This window comes from Acanthaster planci, linkage group LG01 (genome assembly GCF_054643075.1).
Source record: "Acanthaster planci isolate LZ-2023a linkage group LG01, COTS_SCS, whole genome shotgun sequence".
NCBI classification, from domain to species: Eukaryota; Metazoa; Echinodermata; class Asteroidea; order Valvatida; family Acanthasteridae; genus Acanthaster; species Acanthaster planci.
Window position 1 is genome coordinate 21,932,230 of NC_141777.1, and position 17,650 is coordinate 21,949,879.

Genomic DNA, 17,650 nt, shown 5'->3' on the forward strand with positions numbered 1-17,650 from the left:
CAGAAGGAGAAGCTACATGACCTCTGCTACGGAGATCATATTGTCAGTACCTGAAGAACTGGACATTGAAACTTTTCGCCATCAAGAAAGTTTAGTCAATGTTCCACCTGCGAAACAACATTGCAAACCACCAACTGAAGGTGAAACTTGCGACTGCAGATAAGCTACTCAGCTTTAAGCTGAATCCAAAATATCTTGGAGTAAAACTTCAAGCTTTGCCCTTCCATCCTCCAAGTAGCAAAGCCTTAGGTGCAGCTAAACAGGTTGCGATCAGGAGTCTGTTGGCCGCTTTCCAGCAAACATGAAAAGCTGAGGCCAAGCAGGCGCTGCTATTTGTGCATGCTGCGAAGTTTAGACATTAACAGATTGTAACAATCTAACTAATAGGAGCAATATTATTTTATATTTTCTTTCATTATCGCTCTACTTTGGGGAAGTGCTAAAGAATAATCCATGACAAACAGTCCGGAGAGACATCCTAGACAAGCCAACGGTCGGCGGGATGGGGGGCAGAATCTCCGGGAACTGGGGGACTGGACTGCATGTCCATCCACGTAAGGTCATTATACCGTGTACAGTGAACTAGACATGTGCAGAAAGAAATGAAAAGGGGGAAACCATTAAGCAAAACTGAGGTCAAATAGCGGTACACTGACTATAAGCCATAGAGATCTATTAGGATAAAAATTAAACAGAGATCTATGCACTAAGCCCACAACAAGGCTGGCGGCGGCTTGTGGAATTGTTAAGTTCAAATATCCTAATAACCACACTGTCCACACATTGTCCTACAATGTTTCATCGAGTTCATCTCGTCATGATGGAAAAACAATAATAACCAGGCGTTCCAGAGTCAGTCCAGACATAGTCAAACTATGCCTTTTCGATTCCGCCAGTCATTTTCTGCCGGCCGGCGAGGGCGCACTTCAACTAGAGCGAATTCCAAGTTCTGAAGTTCGACAGGTACGGTTTGTTTTATGTAGGGACCTATGTTGTGTTCTTACTAGTGGATCGATTGTGAAAGCATTTCGACAGACAAAACTTAGATAATCGATTGGGTGTAGCAGATATAGGCCTCAGAATTTTCCTAAAACCATGCTCAAGGCAAAGTTATTTACTGTCACAAAAACCATGTCAATATCATAAACGCTGGTCTCCAAGGTATGGTGGCTTTGAAGGGACATCGCCAATCGTCAATATTGACGTCAAAAATTCACGACCTGTCCCAAGTCGCAAATATTGACGTCTGTTTTCACTGCTAAAATTCACAAGTTGCTCTGCAGCTTGCAAACATTGACAGAAGTCATGTCAGTATTGTTCACGTCCATATTCAAAACTTGCCCAGTTGAATGTCGTCAGAACTTTATCTCCAGCACAGGCCAGCTAACATTAGGTGTTTGGTGAGGTTGCCGGTGTAGGATGGGTTACTCTAGTATTATTGATATTGGATTACTGAATGTGGATGTAAATGTTGACATTAAACCAAACACTCCTCAATCCTTCACCTGTTGGAGGACTGAGGAGTGTTAGGGTTAACATTTGGGACTTGGGGCATGTCATGAATTTTGGACATAAATGTAGATGTTGACATCAATGTATGATGTAGAACTCTGCGACTTTGAGCAAATCATGAATTTTTAGGCATGATTATTGACGCCAGTATTCACACCTTGAAGTAAACCTTGAATATTGGATAGAGATTTGTCTTGCCTAGGCCTGAAGTTGCAAAGTCTCTATAAACACTCTGTGTGTTTAGATGCCGTGCCAGTCCAAAAACAAAATCATGTCAGTACCAGTTCACATGGTTCAGGGTACTAATCAAACATTTAAAGCTGAACCACTGACTGGACGAAGTCTCCTGGAAGCACTGGTGTAACTGGAACCACGAATTCCGCGCAGCTTCTTCTGCACACATGGCCTGTGAAAGGGGTACCACTTTATTGTCATGTCAGGATAATGGTTTATACCATTGTCATGATTGTTCCCAAAGCACATCTACTCTGTGTATAAAATTTAGTGCGAGTCACACCCTCTCACTGGCCAAGGAAACAGAGGCTGGTGGGCACCCTGATGTAGGCCTAGGTGTGAAGGTGGTACATTCCAACAGGAATTGGCCATAGGGCTCAAAATGGAGCTAGCCAAGCACACAAACTGGTCAGCTCCCCCCCCCCTGGAAAAAGGTGGACAGAAAAGAACTGAACAAGTAGAAAAAGAGGAAAGAGGTTGAGAATTTAGCAATTTGCTTGAAAATACCTCAGAATTGACCTCTCCTCACTATGAAAGGTTTGTCAGTTTGTGTCTAATGAGTGCTTTGCCTTGTTTCCACTGAAAAACATCCTGGCGATGCTTACGGCCACTTGGAGTTGGGTCTTGGATGTAAAAATGTGTTCGCATTTTTATTTTAACAGGTCAACATTTTAACTTTTCCAAAAGTTTGCCTGTAGCTATGGCGGACTCCAATGAAGAGGACATGCCGCCACTGGAGCCAATTTACACAGACTTCAGCCCCTTCGTCAAATTACTCCAACATGTTCAACCCTCAACAGACCCAGCCGATCAACCCCAGCATGCCAAGGATAAGACTGGTGCCCCTCAGCCCTGGGTGTCGGAGCAGGTGGACAACAGCTTTGCAGAAACCCAGTCAGTGGCCGGCACGGGGAGCTGGGTCGACGGCGACTTCGGGGAGTGCGTCAGCAGAGTGGAAAAATTACTGGCTAGACAGACCCCTCCTCCGTGGGTGAATGAGTGAGTTTGTTGTTGATACTCTCCAGTCACTTCAATTCAGGACCTTGAAGTTGTCATTGCCCAGTTGTCTTGCACTCTCAGTTTGTTTTTAAAGCCTCCAAGAGATGAAGTCGAGTACATGTATTGAAAAAGTGGCCTTTGACACTGTTGCTCGTGAGCATGAAGAAACCTGTAGGGAGGCACCTATGAAGAGTAGTAAAACTTTAAGAAGTGGGAGGAAACCTCCAGAAGCTTCTTTTGGGTGAAACAGGAGATGGGGTCTGTCAATGTTTTTACAATTGAAGAATATGATGGTCCATTGAATTTGGTACTACTGAAAATCCAATTCACATGCAGACTGGGCTGGGGATTGTACCTGGTTCACAAATATGAAAGAAAGGAAACCAATCTGACTTTCCAGATGTATTGTTTTGTCATTTCTGTTTCAAGTTCTAGCTGCTGTGGAGTTTTTGGCCAGGTTTTGCTTTCCAAAGTTACTTCTGTCGTTTCTCTTTATAATCAGTTCATCCCACGAGAACACACACTCACTGAGCCCGCAGCTCAGGCCTGCCGATGAGCAGACTGGCGGGTACCCCAGGCAACGCCCAACGGCGGCAGAATTAGCCGCTCAAGCCAACACTGCTGACGAGGGTGGCTGGCTCATCTTTGACCCAAACCTGAAGGAGGAAGTCAGCCTGAAACATGCTGCGGAGGAATTTCTGGCCATGTACCCACCGTCCAGAGTCAGAGAGTAAGGCTTGTTGCAAATTTCTGGAGTGGTTTGGTTTTGGATTTGACTGTTTCTGTAAATGTCAACGACAGATCTTAAAATTCATTTGTAATGATTATCAAAAAGAGAGAGATTCCTTTGGCTTTTCGGAACCTTTTGGTGTTGAGGAATTCTGCTTTATTTTTTCAATGGTTCCGTGCCATGTTAAAGGAACTGTAACGGAATACCAACTGCAAGGGGTCTCTTGTTAGAATTGTCGGAATTGAACAGGCACAACTAAACGGCATTTTTAATATCTAGATTTACATGTATAGACATACATAATAATTTTTTGGCTACCTGTATATTATAAGGTTATTAATTGTTAGCCATGGCAAATGCCTTTGGGCAGAATGGGTTACTATTTGATTCTAGGTACATCATGTGTATTCATTGTCAACTTTGTAATAGCTCATGTATTACTCACTTTTGTGGGGGCGGCTCTATGTTCCAGAGTGAAGGGATCACCAATTCACTGGATCTCGGCCAAAGCACCAAGAGTGAGGAATTACATGAAAAGGAAGTGTGACGATGGTAAAATCAAATACCAAGGCGAGGACGTTGATGGCGTCTGTGAGGCCTTTGAGGACTTAGTGCAGTCGGGAAGACCTGTGACTTTCGAGAAGATCAAACAGATTGCTGTGGACAACAGGTGAGTTGGACGTTGTCATTATTATGATGGTATATCCTCAACAAGGGTGGGCCAAGCCAGCTCAGTGGATGAGTATTCTTGTGACCATCACTCAGTAATCCGTAACAGCAGATTATATGAAAATTTGTATCTGCATCTTATTTCTAGTGTGTTGAGGCTCTCGTAAATCTGTATTTTATATCACAAATGCGAGAATGGTTTTCTTGGGTGTTTTTAATCGCACCTGTAGCCAATTACTTTGTGATACAAGTGGGTCTCTGCATCTCACTCGCTTTGCATGCCTATCCTTAAAGACACCATTGTCCCAGAGAATGCATTTTCCTTTGACTCCAGGTAGCACTTTTCTTGTTTCCTAGTAGACATAAGTCACTATGTGATCCTTTGCTCTCTCACTTGAGGTTAGAAGAAAAGCCTTTTCATTTTGTTCAGATTTTTCACTTCCATTGTCTTTTTCTTCCTCACCAAATCCCATAGACTTTGTACATAGTTTTTCTCTGCTGCTCTTTGATTAATTGTACCATTTACTTGCCTGCGAGTTCATTGCGGCTTTTAATTTGATCCCATCATTGGTTTCAACCAGTTAAAATTCAAACCCAAATTTCTAATATTTACAAAACTCATACCCCAAAAATTCCATGTGTTATATAGGATTGAATAACAAACATAGACCTCTAATCTTCTTCATTTCTGGGTTTTCCAAATAGATGTCTGGTCGGCAAGTGGCTAGTCTGGAAGAAGACGGGAGTTCACACAGACCTGACATGGGAGAGGATATTCCAAGCCACCATCACCGGCCACCTGGGAGTATCCACCAAGGTCAGCTCAGCACTCACCGTGGGAGGTATCTACGGCCCGCGGCATGTCTTCTGCGTCTACTCCCGGGACTTCACAGACAAGGTGGAGGTGATGGAACTTGAAGCCAGGCTGCGGAAGCTGGGCATCCGCTGCCAGCTGACCTACAAGCCCGATGCCTTCTCCTACCTGGGCGTGTACCGGGGGAATGAGTGGGGACTCAAGCCAACCATCTACACAAGTGAGTTTGACGTCCGAAAGAACCGTTCCATCATAACGTCGACGTATGAGTGAAGATCTGCCCAATTCAATCTTGCCCCTACGTGAACTGCATGTTGCACAGGCTTTGAACCACACATAGGGCCTGACTTCCCTGCCAGTTTGGTATGTCAAAAAGGAAAGGGTCATTCGAGACCAAAGTGCAAATTGGTTTGTGGCTGTGTTGATGAGGACATAGACCTCACATGCATTTTCTTTGTTTCTGTAAGGTGTTGGAAGCACTTTTTGTTGAGCATGAGTTTTTAAATACTGAACTGGCTTGTTGTTTTGGGTGTCGGTCACTTCGCCCCATTTTCACTTCCCCCCTTACCACTTCGCCTCTAACCACTTGCCCCATTCCCCACTTCGCCCCATGCTCATTCATTTTGTTCTTCAGTGACAGACGCATAGGCCTGGATTCAACAAGTAAGATCTTTATCTGATCTTCCGGGTACAGCTGTCTGGATGCATCGACAATTACCAGAATTATGTTAACAGAATTGTATGTGTTGCTTTTAAAAAAATTGTCTAGAATTATCCATTATGCTAGTAATAACCCCGATGCTAGTCCAACCATGCATTAATTCATCATAATGGATAATGCAGTAGACATTAATTTAATGCCGTAGACTTTTCTATAGTAACTACGTGTCGTTTGTGGAACTCCTCTCTCGACCATTTTTTGAAGAGGCTTGTAACACACTCAAAACAGATGGCAAAGTAGAAATGGGGCGAAGTGGAAATGGGGCAAAGTGGAGATGGGGCGAAGTGGGGATGGGGCAAAGTGGTTAGGGGCGATTTAAAAAGGGGCAAAAAGACTGTAAACCATTATTTTTGGCTTTTCTGCAAAGTTTGGAGAAGCATTCTTCTTTTGATTCGAGCATCTTTTTTTCTCTTCTCTCTGTGTAACTGTTTCAGTTTCGTTTTTCTTTGTAAACTTTTCTCCATGGTTACAGAAAAGCCATTCTTGTTCTTTTGGCTTTTTCACGTAGTTGCAGAGAAGCCTTTTTGCTTGTTGTGGTTCTTCTTGTTCTACCCCGATGTCTAAAGACTTTTTATGTAGTTTTTTTAGAGAAGTGAATGGGATTTTCATTAAATTTCACCAACAGAAACCTTGCATCATTTACAGAAATATATGGTTACCTTGAAACTAAGTGGGATAATCAAATACAACTTCACAGTGACGTTATGACGTTGTCATGCTTTGATTTGTCATTGATTTTTGACTATTTCATTTTCAACTTGTTTATTTACAGGCGGTAACACTGTCTACGTGAAAACTATGACAATAACATTAAAGGTGTACTTTTACAGACCAGTATCTAGTATTGCACATCCAGTTAGCTTGAACACATTTTTTTATTGGCGGGGAATGTTAAATGCCAAAGTTGTCGTGACATCATGTTGAGTCATTCATGAGTCACTGGACAGGGGTGTGTTGAAGAAAGAAGATAGTGTGACATAATGATGATGTAACAATGTGCCACGTGAAATCTGAGTGAAATACCGGTATGTTTAACAGGCCAGTGTTTACAACACTCTAAAATACCGTTATTAAATTGTATACCAATTTACCCACTGTAAAGAAGATACACAAAACAAACAGAAATCCAAACGAGCTATGTGTTAATCACATGACAAACACAAGGCCAGTCTATTTCATTTTGTTCTTCTCCCCAAAGCCCATAGACTTTGTGCAGCTTTTTGACATGGGACTTTAAAGGGGACATCTAATAGGATTATTTTTATGACGTTATTAAATGTAAGAATATTTTGTAATGCCACTATGAATTTTCCTTTGAAGCAGTGAAAGGGAGAACTTTAGGTTTCATGCCAGAGACATTGTCCATATTCCTGTATCACACTTTTCCACATTTTTGTTCGAGTAAATTCTGCTTTTTACTTAATTATCATGATAAGCTGCTTGTTTGGACAATAGAAGTAGTCGATATTTCTTCACAACCTTGTTGGTACCGTGAATATCTTTGAGGACATTTGTGTTCTTATGTTCTCTTGACAAGGAGTGCCTTGTGTGCTGAAACCAATATAGCGCCCTCTGTAAAGTATTGACAAAGGGATTTTTAAAAAAATTGATTAATTGCCATCTTGTCTCTTCCAATGAAAAGTATTTAAATCTTTGTATTGTTACAGTGAATAGTAATGCGTATAAAAACAAGTTGTGCTGAATTTTCGCAGCATGTATTTCCAAATCCCTCTGTAAGTTAGCATCGTCATCAAAGTTGCCTCAAGCAAAGAACTCATAGCAAAGATTGCTCTTGAAGAATGACATCATACACCATCACTTGTCTCGTGGCATGCCCACAGAGTGGCATTCTTTGTAGGTCGATATCTCCAGAACCATTCGTTTTTGTGTCTGGATTGAGACTTGACATGCAAACCAAGATGATGATTTCATCGCATGATTTTCAATGAATTGTTCATTTCCTCATTTTAACATTCTGTTGGACATATCTCCAAAACAAAGCAACTTTTCCTCCAAAATTCTTTGGGCAAGACCTTAGATAGTTCAAGTAGGCGTAAGGGTTGCTTGGAAACCTTCATGAAGTCATGACGATGTCATCGAATTTGGATTTACATATTCTCATATTTCTCAACGTACAGTAATTCCCTCCTTAGGACGAACCTAAACTCCTGATCATATACATCACATGTAAGTGATTTGAAGTCATGACGACATGATCATTTGAATATTTTGGTTTTTTTGATATTTGACGTTTATTCAAATTGCTTATTTCCTCATTAAAGTCAAATCCATGTAAAACTATGGATACTAGGTAGAAGTTCATAAAGTATGAATCCCGTGTTGTGACGTAATGATGACGCCATCCTGTTATTTTTTCCTGCTTTTTACATTTTCTCCAAATCCCATAGGTTTTTGTGACTTTAACTTTTCATTCTGTGTAGCACCTGCAAGTGGGGCTAGTGCATTTTTTCTAAAAACCTTAGAAATGTGGAAAAGCCCTATGTTCTGTTGTAGACAGACATGGAACCATAGCGTGCAATGTGTGTTTCTAACATCTCATAATGAGCGAAATGTTCACGGAGTGATTGTTTCTTGCTACACGCAATTCAAAATGAAACACTCACCCAAAACTAAGAAAGCTAAGACTTTGCAATTACCATTTCATGCCAATCAGATACATATGTATCCTTATTTTATTTATATGACAAAGTCTATTTAATTTATTTTATTTATTTTATGACAAAACTCTATTCGGTTAAGTTTATTAGTTAAAAATAACACATGTAATATATACATTGATATTTTAGTTATAGAGTACTCAAGAAATATGTGTATTACTTAATTTACGAAGACGTGTTTATAATTATATTATCCAACAAAACCTCAAAACTACTGCTATACTTCTCAGTGGTGCTCAGGCATGGGAGATGATGACAGAATTAAAAACATACATGCAAGGACAAGAAAGAAGGGGCATTCTTTCGTAAGAATACTATTCACTTAAATTTAGTAGATGCACCTAGTCCAGCACTGGTTCCCATATGTGTGCTTTGGAGCACCTTTGGAGCACAGTACATCAGATTTTTCGTCTAAATGCGCGTAAAAGCGTATAGGGTCTCTGGTTGGTACCGGGCAGTGCACACCGCGTAGGGGGTACTGGTTGCGCTGCCGTTTCGGTGTTGGCCCAACGTGCTTGCTCAGAGGCAGTGTTGTATTTGAGTCAATTACAAGTCCCTGAAAGTCCATCACAATTCAAAAGCTTTTCAAATGAACTGTGATAAAAGCATTTTTTTGTCATTGTTTACCGTGTCACTTATGACTGGCCTTGTGAAGGGACTTGTGAAAGGACTCTTGATGGACTCGAATGCAACACTATTGGTGCCAACGTGCCAGAGAGCAGAGGTGCGGCGCTGGTTGTTGAGATCCCAACATGAGATGTATTTTATCTGAAGAGGAGGACATTCCACAATCAAAACGAGGGCATCAACATAATGGGAAGATAACAACCTTAGAAAATTTATCACAGGACAGTGACATCCAGAGATGAAAATTTCGTTCAGGTTGCTTTACATAATAAGGCCGCTAGGGGAAAACTAGTTGAGTGGTTCTGGTCACCCCCCCCCCATTTTGCATATTTTACAATCCAAATTAGAACACTAATAATGTAGTCTATACTAGTAACATTTAACATTTATTTCATTTCTTAAGCGCCATTTCTATTAACAATATTTAATAGCGCTGTACATATCAAAGTAGCAAAAATAATGATTACACATTCATAACAGTTATATAAAACTACAATTAAAATTATAATTAAAAGTTACAAAAACTACATGATAGTTACGGGTTGAACCATATGATTATTGAAACAAAATTACATGCAAAAGACCTTGTTACTAGTAATTGTGGAAGCGGCGGCTGAGAAACGGCAGTCTCGTGCGCTCAGGGAAAAGTCACGATTATAATGTCTTTCTACAGAGCACTAAAATCCGCCTTAGATTAGGAACTAATAGCAAAAATGATTTAATGGGATTTTCTGAAGAAAAAAAAAACGAACAATGCCAGAAGACCTGAGAGAAAATGATCATCAAAGTTGCACTGGTGTACATTTTCAATGGCCCGCTCATACTCCTTGCTACGAAGGCCATTTGTGGGCATGCGCCCACAATTATGAATTTATTAGTGAAAAGGTCTATAATTATGGTTAACTAGCTGGAACCTAAAGGTCAATATCAAAAGGTGGATAATTGTATGAAAACTAGCATAGACCCTCTGAGAGATTTACAATAAGCTCAAAGACACAGAACAACGTACGTAGTTGAAAATAAAATCATTTTATGGAAATATAGCTCAGGAAATGTTCTTAAGTTTTAGAATTCGGTTATTTTTTAAGGGACCTGCCGACTGGGGCTTCTAGCCCCGAGTGTGTAAAGTCTGCTGGAAACCTAATAAGCCTAAAAGAGCAGGGGGAGTCCGCCCCCTCCGTCCAAGACATTTTGTCCATATTGCCGCAGTTTTTTATGTTAGGGATTGAGCCTTTAGGTGTTTTAGAGTAACTTTTTTTTGGTCGTTTTGACAAGAAGTTTGCGACAATCGAACTTTTTTTTTTCACTTTCAGCTTTTTTCACTGCGGTGCTCAATGCACGCGGGCTGGCACGCGTGTACTCTTGAACTTCAAATGAGCTCAACAACAAAACCATGCGTCAGAGGTCTAACTTCGCATTCTGAAATGATAAAGAGTGTCTTTATATGGATACCAAGTTTCAAAAAAACTAAGCAAGGACAACCAAGTTCTTGGGGGCAGAACCCCCCCCCCCCCCACTCCCATACCTTACACTTTTAGGGTTAAAAAAAATTAATTATGCTTAAAATCGCAGAACATACTGATGTTGAACATGTGGAACTCTCCAGGGCCGTTCCAGAAGGCCACATTCTGTGCACTGTTACCAAGCTCCAGGCCCAAGTATAGACCCAAGGCTGAGAAAACGAGGGTGGCGCTGAGGCCCTGCCCGAGGAGGTTGATGCTCGACAGGTGCTTCCTGATCGCGTGCCAGAAAGCGCTGTAGCGACGCCGACTGTGGTTGGCCATGATGAAGCGGAACTCCCTCCACATGTAATCCATGTTGATCCCACCGACTGCCAGGGAGGGCAGAACGAAGAACATGATCTTCTGCGACCAGATGAGCAAGTTGAGCACGGGCAGCCCAGCCACTTGATTGGAATTGCAGTAGGTGAAGATGATATAGTTCCAGGTTAGGTGGGCGGTCAGCCCCCAGGTCGCCACAGCCATAGTAAAAGCCATCCAGGTGCCCACGAAGTTTCTCACGAGGCGATACTGGTGATAGGTGCTAGACAGTCGGTCTTTGGACACATCCACCCCCGCGTCTCCCCTGGGCGCGTTGCTAGCTACAAAGTGTGCCGCCACCCGGAACTCATTCTGGAACGATCTCCTTTGGGCGTAGACGAGATAACAGAACGAGCCGTAGACGACGTAAGAGGCCAAGGCGGTCCAGCGGCTAAGGAAGGCGTGGGTGTTCCAGACCGGTCGGTACACGTCGCCGTAGACGATCCTCAATACGCCGTTAAAGGTTGGCCAGACCAGGAAGACGCCAAGACTAAGGAAGGAGGCGGCGCCCGTTCCCGCCCGCAGAAACTGCGAGCGTTGGAAGACGAAGTCGTTGTGCAGGGCGGCCCAGGTGCATTCGGCAACCAGAAGTTGAGCCCAAGCCATGAAGCGGGTCAGCAGACCAAACATCGGGACCACGAGTACCTGGAAAAGGTAGGTGAAGTAGGAGACCAGGAACAAGACGTTTTGCTTTCTGCCCCAGAACTCTATGATGTAGATGGCAAAGTCGTAGGCCATGAGGCCAGTCAAGGTTAAGAGGTAAAGTAACATCACTCCATTGCAGAGAAGAGTCTTGATCTTTCCATCTGCATAATGAAAAATTCAGCACTTTTTTATACTGATGCCGATTTAGCGATACGGGCGTTTCACAATAGTGCGCCTCCAAGAGTTTACAATCCGTTGGCTAATCACAATGTGCGAAATATTTGTCGACTCAATGCACGTTTGGAAAGAGTCGACAAATTATGCGCGTTGTGATTGGCCAACGCGTTACAAACTCTTGGAGGCACACTATTGCGAATCGCCGGTATTACACATGCATACGAAAGTTATTTCTGAGCGGTTTCTCAACTTGGGTGAGTGCAACTGTTGACAAAAAACAAAGCTGTCTGGTATATGTGCGTGGTCACTTTATCATGGATCCAATTCACTGATTGCATGAATCAAAATCCAGCAGAGTCGGACACGATTGAAAAAAGGAGAGATTATATTCCATGTAATTAACTTTTACAGTCACGACGATACACTTTCAGATCATTCTGAGCCTAGTCACACTGGACATGGAAGGCGCCCTCTTGAATATGGAAGCCACCATCTTAGATAAGAACGTTCAATTCATTGGGTTTTGTTCAACTTTGGTGCACCGCCAATTCTTTGGTTGTAAACGTATTTGAGAAAGGGTTCTTATAGTTATGTTTCATTGCCATAGTTAACTAATGATGAATTATCAAAGGAGAGGAAATTTATAATAGCAAGATCCCCGATTATCAACATTATAACAATTCTAGCAGTTTTTATGCACAAATCAAAACAACATTGAGATTTTTTCCATGTCACCACAGTTAACACGTAAACATGTAAATTCACTGAATCGCCGTTAAAAACTCAAAATCTAAATTCAGTTTTTTTTACCATTGGTAAATTTTCAAGTACTGCTGTAAAAATTCACGGTAAAGACCTTGGGAACCGAATATCCTTGCAACTATACAGCTCTTAAATATATGATTAGCATTCGTTTCGGTTAATCTCATTAAAAAGTGTAAATTATTTAATTTAAGCATTTAACATTTTCTTTGTTTTTCCTGACAAATCGAGGGCACTGTTAACGTAATGTTATTTCGGGGATTGCATCTGTCATAGTAACTGTTTAGTCTGCCGTGTATGTTTTTCTACAGAGACCCGTGACTCGGAAACAACATCTGATAATGTTTATGTGAGCATGCAAATTTATGCAACCCTACATATTAGCCAATAAGAGTCGACTTTGGTAACTGTGGACGTCATCTTAAGCTGATGTCTACAAAAGGCTGCTGTTTGTTTGTTTAATGTTGTCAGCTGACCATATTTCAGCTGACCAGATTTAGCTGGCCTTCGCGGAAAGCGTGTCTGTGTTGTGAGTGAGTCAGACCTGGTGTAAGAATAAAGCTTCTCTTTGGTTTTGGAGACCTTGGTAATTTTTTAAGAATTTGATTCTAGGATTTATTTTATGACCTTTTTAAAGAGAAAGCAACATATAAAACCAACGTAGACAACAAGCGGGGCCATAAATACCAAATACCAAAAGCGATCTACAAGTATACTGATCTCGAAAAGCGACTCTGACAAACACCAGTGTATATTTTTGTGCATGGAATCTTAAAAGGTCTGTCAAAATGTTTTAAAAACTTAATTTTGAAAATGTGGCTTCTTGGTCAGGGATCATTGGTTCTGCCGGTACCCCCTCGTAACCAAGATTCGTGATGTGTGGATATTTTTAGAGCGATATAGTTATAGAACACATATCCAGCGCCGGTTAATCTCTCTCTGACCAAATTAGAATTGACATTAATGAAACCGATGGGGATCAAAACATTTTGTAGGATTTGGAAGAAAGTCAGACCCGTAAATTAGTCTGCCAGTTCGGTTGTCTTCATCCCGCTCTTTAATGGTAAACTTATCCCCTTCCACAATAATTTCACCGGCTTTTACACTAAACACACCCAACAGAGTGGGTTTCGAAATCGAAATCGGAAGTGGAAATAAGAGATACATAATTTTTTTGTAGCTTCAGGCGATCTTTTACAAACAGTGTAACATCCCACTCAAATGAAACTGAATTTTGATGTGCCATGATTTGAAAAAAAATTGAAAAAAAAAAACACATTATACTTTTACTTTTGAGGTCGTTTCCTGTGGGAAAGAAACTGCTGTGAGACAAAGTCAGGCACTGGTCAAACTAAAAAAAAAAAAAAAATGAAGCTCGTGGTGGATCCAGGATTTACAGGAAAGGGTGGAGTAGCATATCTTACAAATAGCATATCTTACAAAAAGGGGGTGCGTGGAGCGCCTAAAAGGGCGGGAAAATCCGAACATACGTTGCTGGAATTTGTATTCTTATCTTGGTGAAAGACTCCATCGGTTTATCAGACTTTTTGATGGATGACCAGAAGACGCAAAGTTGATTTTTAGAATTATACTAGTCGTTTTGTACTATACATTACAAATAAGTTATAATTGAAATCAACATGCTGCATCTTTTTTAAAATTAGTGCTGAGTCTGTTCACAGTTGCCTGCTATCCAGCGTGCCGCGCTGACTCTACCCATATACGACGCGCGGTCATGGACTATTCAGCAACAGGTTTTGGTGCCCGCCTAACTCACACGCACATTCTTCAGCTTGACGCGCGCGTGCATTTGGCAAATCACGACACCCTATTGGTCGAAGAGGCATGTAACGCGCGCGTACCACCTGTTCACTTGCGTTGTGCCACCGCAGTAATGGCTGCAAATTCTGCTGGTCGAATTACACTATAGCGATGTTTATATTTGATTAGTGCCAGTTTCTTTCATATCTTGCATCAATAAGTAGACATAACTATTCAAGAACAAATTTGTTGGTATCTTTTCTGGAAAAAAAAGATGCTTTTGTGATAAATAATCTTTTTAGAATAATGTAAACACCCCCTTTAGTGAATGGGACTGTGGTTGTTTCGAATAAACGTTCAATTAACCAATCGAACTGCCCTAAAGTGAATATTCATATCATTGGGATTCTTATCCAATCAGAGTGCTCCCTCCAATTTTGATACCGGGTAGCAGGCCTCATATGCTGTGCACAAAAGGGCTTCCAAGCACGGCCGTACCACACATATTGGGGAGTGAGGTTGCACTAATCGCTCCCGCGTGTTATCAAAGCACCGCGTACGCATCGCGAGGAAGGTGGACTATACCCGGACAATTACCGACTTGATTTCAAGTCTACAGATATGTATACCATATGGGAAAGGAGAATTTGTTTTACAACTTTGCGCATCTACAAGTGTAACAATACACTGGAAAGTGTTAAAAGTAACACCAAATAACACCAAAATTTTTAACACCAGTGAAAAGTATTGGTATAGTCCTCTGATAACACTGGGGTGTTATATTTTACACCCGAGTTTTTGCAGTATGGTAATTCTTTAATGGACTAGGAACAGTTTGAAGTCCAAGAATTATTCCAAGTTTTTGGAGACGTTTATGGTTAAAAAATATTCACACAGTTGTCGTCTAGAAAACCTTGCCAAAAACCCCTAAGGCCCAATTATTTATTTATTATTCTCTGCGCATTATCAGCAAGAAACTGCTGAAGTCAAGATCAGTGGCTTATTCAGTGCAGTGGGAAGGTGCGTAGGGGCGCGCAAAGTGACCACCTGCAGTGGACACATGTTACTGTTTATATTTATGTTAGGATATGAAAGTTTTAACACTGTAGAAACAGGCCTTACACCCTCCTTTTACGGTTGATAAAAGGTTGAATAATAGGCCTACATGAAGTTTCAGAGAAATTCATGTGACCCCTCCGGACTCAAAACCGGAATATACGCCACTGGTCGAGATGCATGCTTAGTAGGCCTACTAACCTGAAGTATGAAATGCACCATAATAGTTGTTACATATATCACACTGCGTGTCATCCAGGTAGCACTCCTCATTTCCAACGCTCTGACTCCAGCTCACCTGACCTCTGCTCAACCAGACCTGCTCAGCTTCATCGTTCCCACTAACCTCAGCCGGTCCCTCGCCGCTGTGTACTGCGCTCGACATATCGTCGGTATTCCCTATGCAGTCTACCGAACGCGCGCTGCTCGGCTGGTGGAAGTAGACGCGGGGCAGTGGCCGTCGGCCGCGCTTTCCCCCTTGGCCAGAGGCGCGCTGGAGGGCCCCGGGTCGCCAGAGGCCCAACATGCACAGGGCTACCACCAGTGGGCGCGGCCAGGGTTGAAGCTTCCCAGGATATCCATTTTGGCTCATCGGTCTCAAAGAAGACACTAAGGGTGTTTCTTCCGTGCTGGCGCTTGATCTATACACCGCGTCACTTCCAGCCATCTTTGGCGTTTGCCACACAATGAAAGTTGAAAGCTCTATGGTGCAGCTTTTTATCGGAGGATCTCGGGTTTATCCTCTGGTCTCGATTTTGTTTTCACTTTAGGCATTACGTTTCTGTCGAAATGGCATTCACTGACACAGTACATGAACCATCACTTTGATGCAATACCGTATACCGACTCAGATTTTTGGAATCCCCGCGAAGCGACTGCAGTGGAGACTAAAAGTGTTAAACGAAGCCTAGCCCGGTCAGTTCTCCGTCCATGCATAATGATGAGTCCTGCTGTCCGGAATATTACATGTACATATATGGTGGGATATCCAAGTTATGGTTTTATACAGCACCCGAAGTAAATCCTTGTCATCTGATCGATGGGGTCGTATTTCAAGTGTCATCAACTTATTCGGTAGGCTTACATTCAACATTGCAACTGTTAACACCCGTTAATGGAGCTGAGTACCGTTGAACCCCTTAGCAACAAGGAATTATCAAGTGCAATAGTGGCGTCAATTTAGAGGCGATCTGTGAAGTATTGGGGTGAAAGGGACTTTTTGGCAATTCTGGGAGGCAAGGGTCGGACATTTACCCACGGACGTTGGGGAAAATTTCAAACAATTTAGGTTTGGCTCAAGGACCCCTTTCCACTTTATGTACCTATTTCAGCGACTCAAGAAGGGATTTCAAGTATCCTCTTTAGGTTGAGATAATTATGAAGGCTTAATATGGCAGAAAAACGTAATAAACCTAAAAGAAATCTAAAAAAGGCACCTCTTGCTAAAATGACTTTTTCAGACGATCGGTTGGTTTTGGGAGTGTTTGAAAGAAATATGGACATCCCTGTTGAGCATGGTTTCTCACTACGTGAATTAGTGACCTTCTTTCCATTCAACAAGACCATATAATGCAAACAGAACTTTCACAAGGACAAAGCATCAACATTGTAGCAATGCTGAGAAGCGGTTAGTTTTTCTAAGCTTGTGAAACCAAATTTTTGTTTCGCTTTTGTTCTGTTTGAGTGGACGATGTGCATCAAGTGAAACCCGGCACTCGTGGTTGAATGTCCTTCTTTCACGCAGCCCTGCTAAAAGTAGCGTCACGCACAGCGGGAAGTCGGGCACGAAGCCTGGCATCCGCAGGGGAATTCCAATCTTAAAAACTATCACAACCCGATTCGTAAGTGACTTGGTCACAAAGGGGGATGCGCCACGATTTGCAGGCTGAAGCTGCGCGTTAACTTCCGGTTCCATGGTTCCATGTAAACGGCGATCAAAGCATGCATATGGCTCTGTGTGCAGTAGTTGGCTTGGTTTAAACTGAAGTGACGTTACACGAACACGATAGTGAACCCCTTCAAACTTTTGCTGGGCTCCGAGCTAAACCAAGGGAGAGCGCAATTTTCCTAGCAACGGAGGCTCCCTTAAGTGGTAACTGCGCATCGCTGGTTCGCGAATGACTATGTAACGTAAGCGTTGCAGTCGCATCGCTACCAACAAATTGAGCACTCCCGACCAAAATGACCTTTTTTTCAACTGATGAAGGGGTGCTCCTGCTCAGGGCAGATTATCACCAAGGACCGACCCAAGTGGCAACTCTGTGCAGTTTATTATTGCGAAGCAGCATCCAGGTATCAGGGAAGTGGAAGTGATCTTGAAAAACTGGCTGCAGGGTCGAGGTCAATTCGTGTCGTCTTTAGTGCTCGAAGTTACGGGATCCGGGAAGTGACAAAATCTAATCTGGTGAAAAATACATTTGCTTTCTCTTTTAAAGACTAAAACGC

General features: G+C 42.2%; 2 protein-coding genes across 4 annotated transcripts; one reads left to right on the forward strand and one right to left on the reverse strand.

Moving 5' to 3' along the window:
- Positions 1–881: 881 nt before the first annotated feature.
- Positions 882–5,722, forward strand: LOC110990121 (UPF0696 protein C11orf68 homolog). 3 transcript variants are annotated; one of them, XM_087147538.1, is made up of 6 exons: positions 937–963; positions 2,409–2,745; positions 3,248–3,475; positions 3,948–4,145; positions 4,850–5,178; positions 5,593–5,722. In XM_087147538.1, the coding sequence occupies exons 2-6, from the start codon at positions 2,447–2,449 to the stop codon at positions 5,604–5,606; spliced, it is 1,068 nt and encodes a 355-aa protein (XP_087003664.1). In that variant the 5' UTR covers positions 937–963; positions 2,409–2,446; the 3' UTR covers positions 5,607–5,722. The 3 variants fall into 3 exon arrangements, with proteins under 3 accessions (XP_022110661.2, XP_087003664.1, XP_087003653.1); XM_022254969.2 differs by lacking the exon at positions 5,593–5,722 and having other exon boundaries at positions 882–963; positions 2,434–2,745; positions 4,850–5,564; XM_087147527.1 differs by lacking the exon at positions 5,593–5,722 and having other exon boundaries at positions 4,850–5,564.
- A 2,722-nt stretch (positions 5,723–8,444) lies between these two features.
- LOC110988503 (uncharacterized) lies at positions 8,445–15,887 on the reverse strand. Its single transcript, XM_022252074.2, has 2 exons — positions 15,407–15,887; positions 8,445–11,610 (listed from the first exon to the last, which is right to left on the reverse strand). Exons 1-2 carry the CDS (start codon positions 15,870–15,872, stop codon positions 10,535–10,537), a joined length of 1,542 nt encoding a protein of 513 aa, XP_022107766.2. The 5' UTR covers positions 15,873–15,887; the 3' UTR covers positions 8,445–10,534.
- Between the last annotated feature and the right edge of the window lie 1,763 nt (positions 15,888–17,650).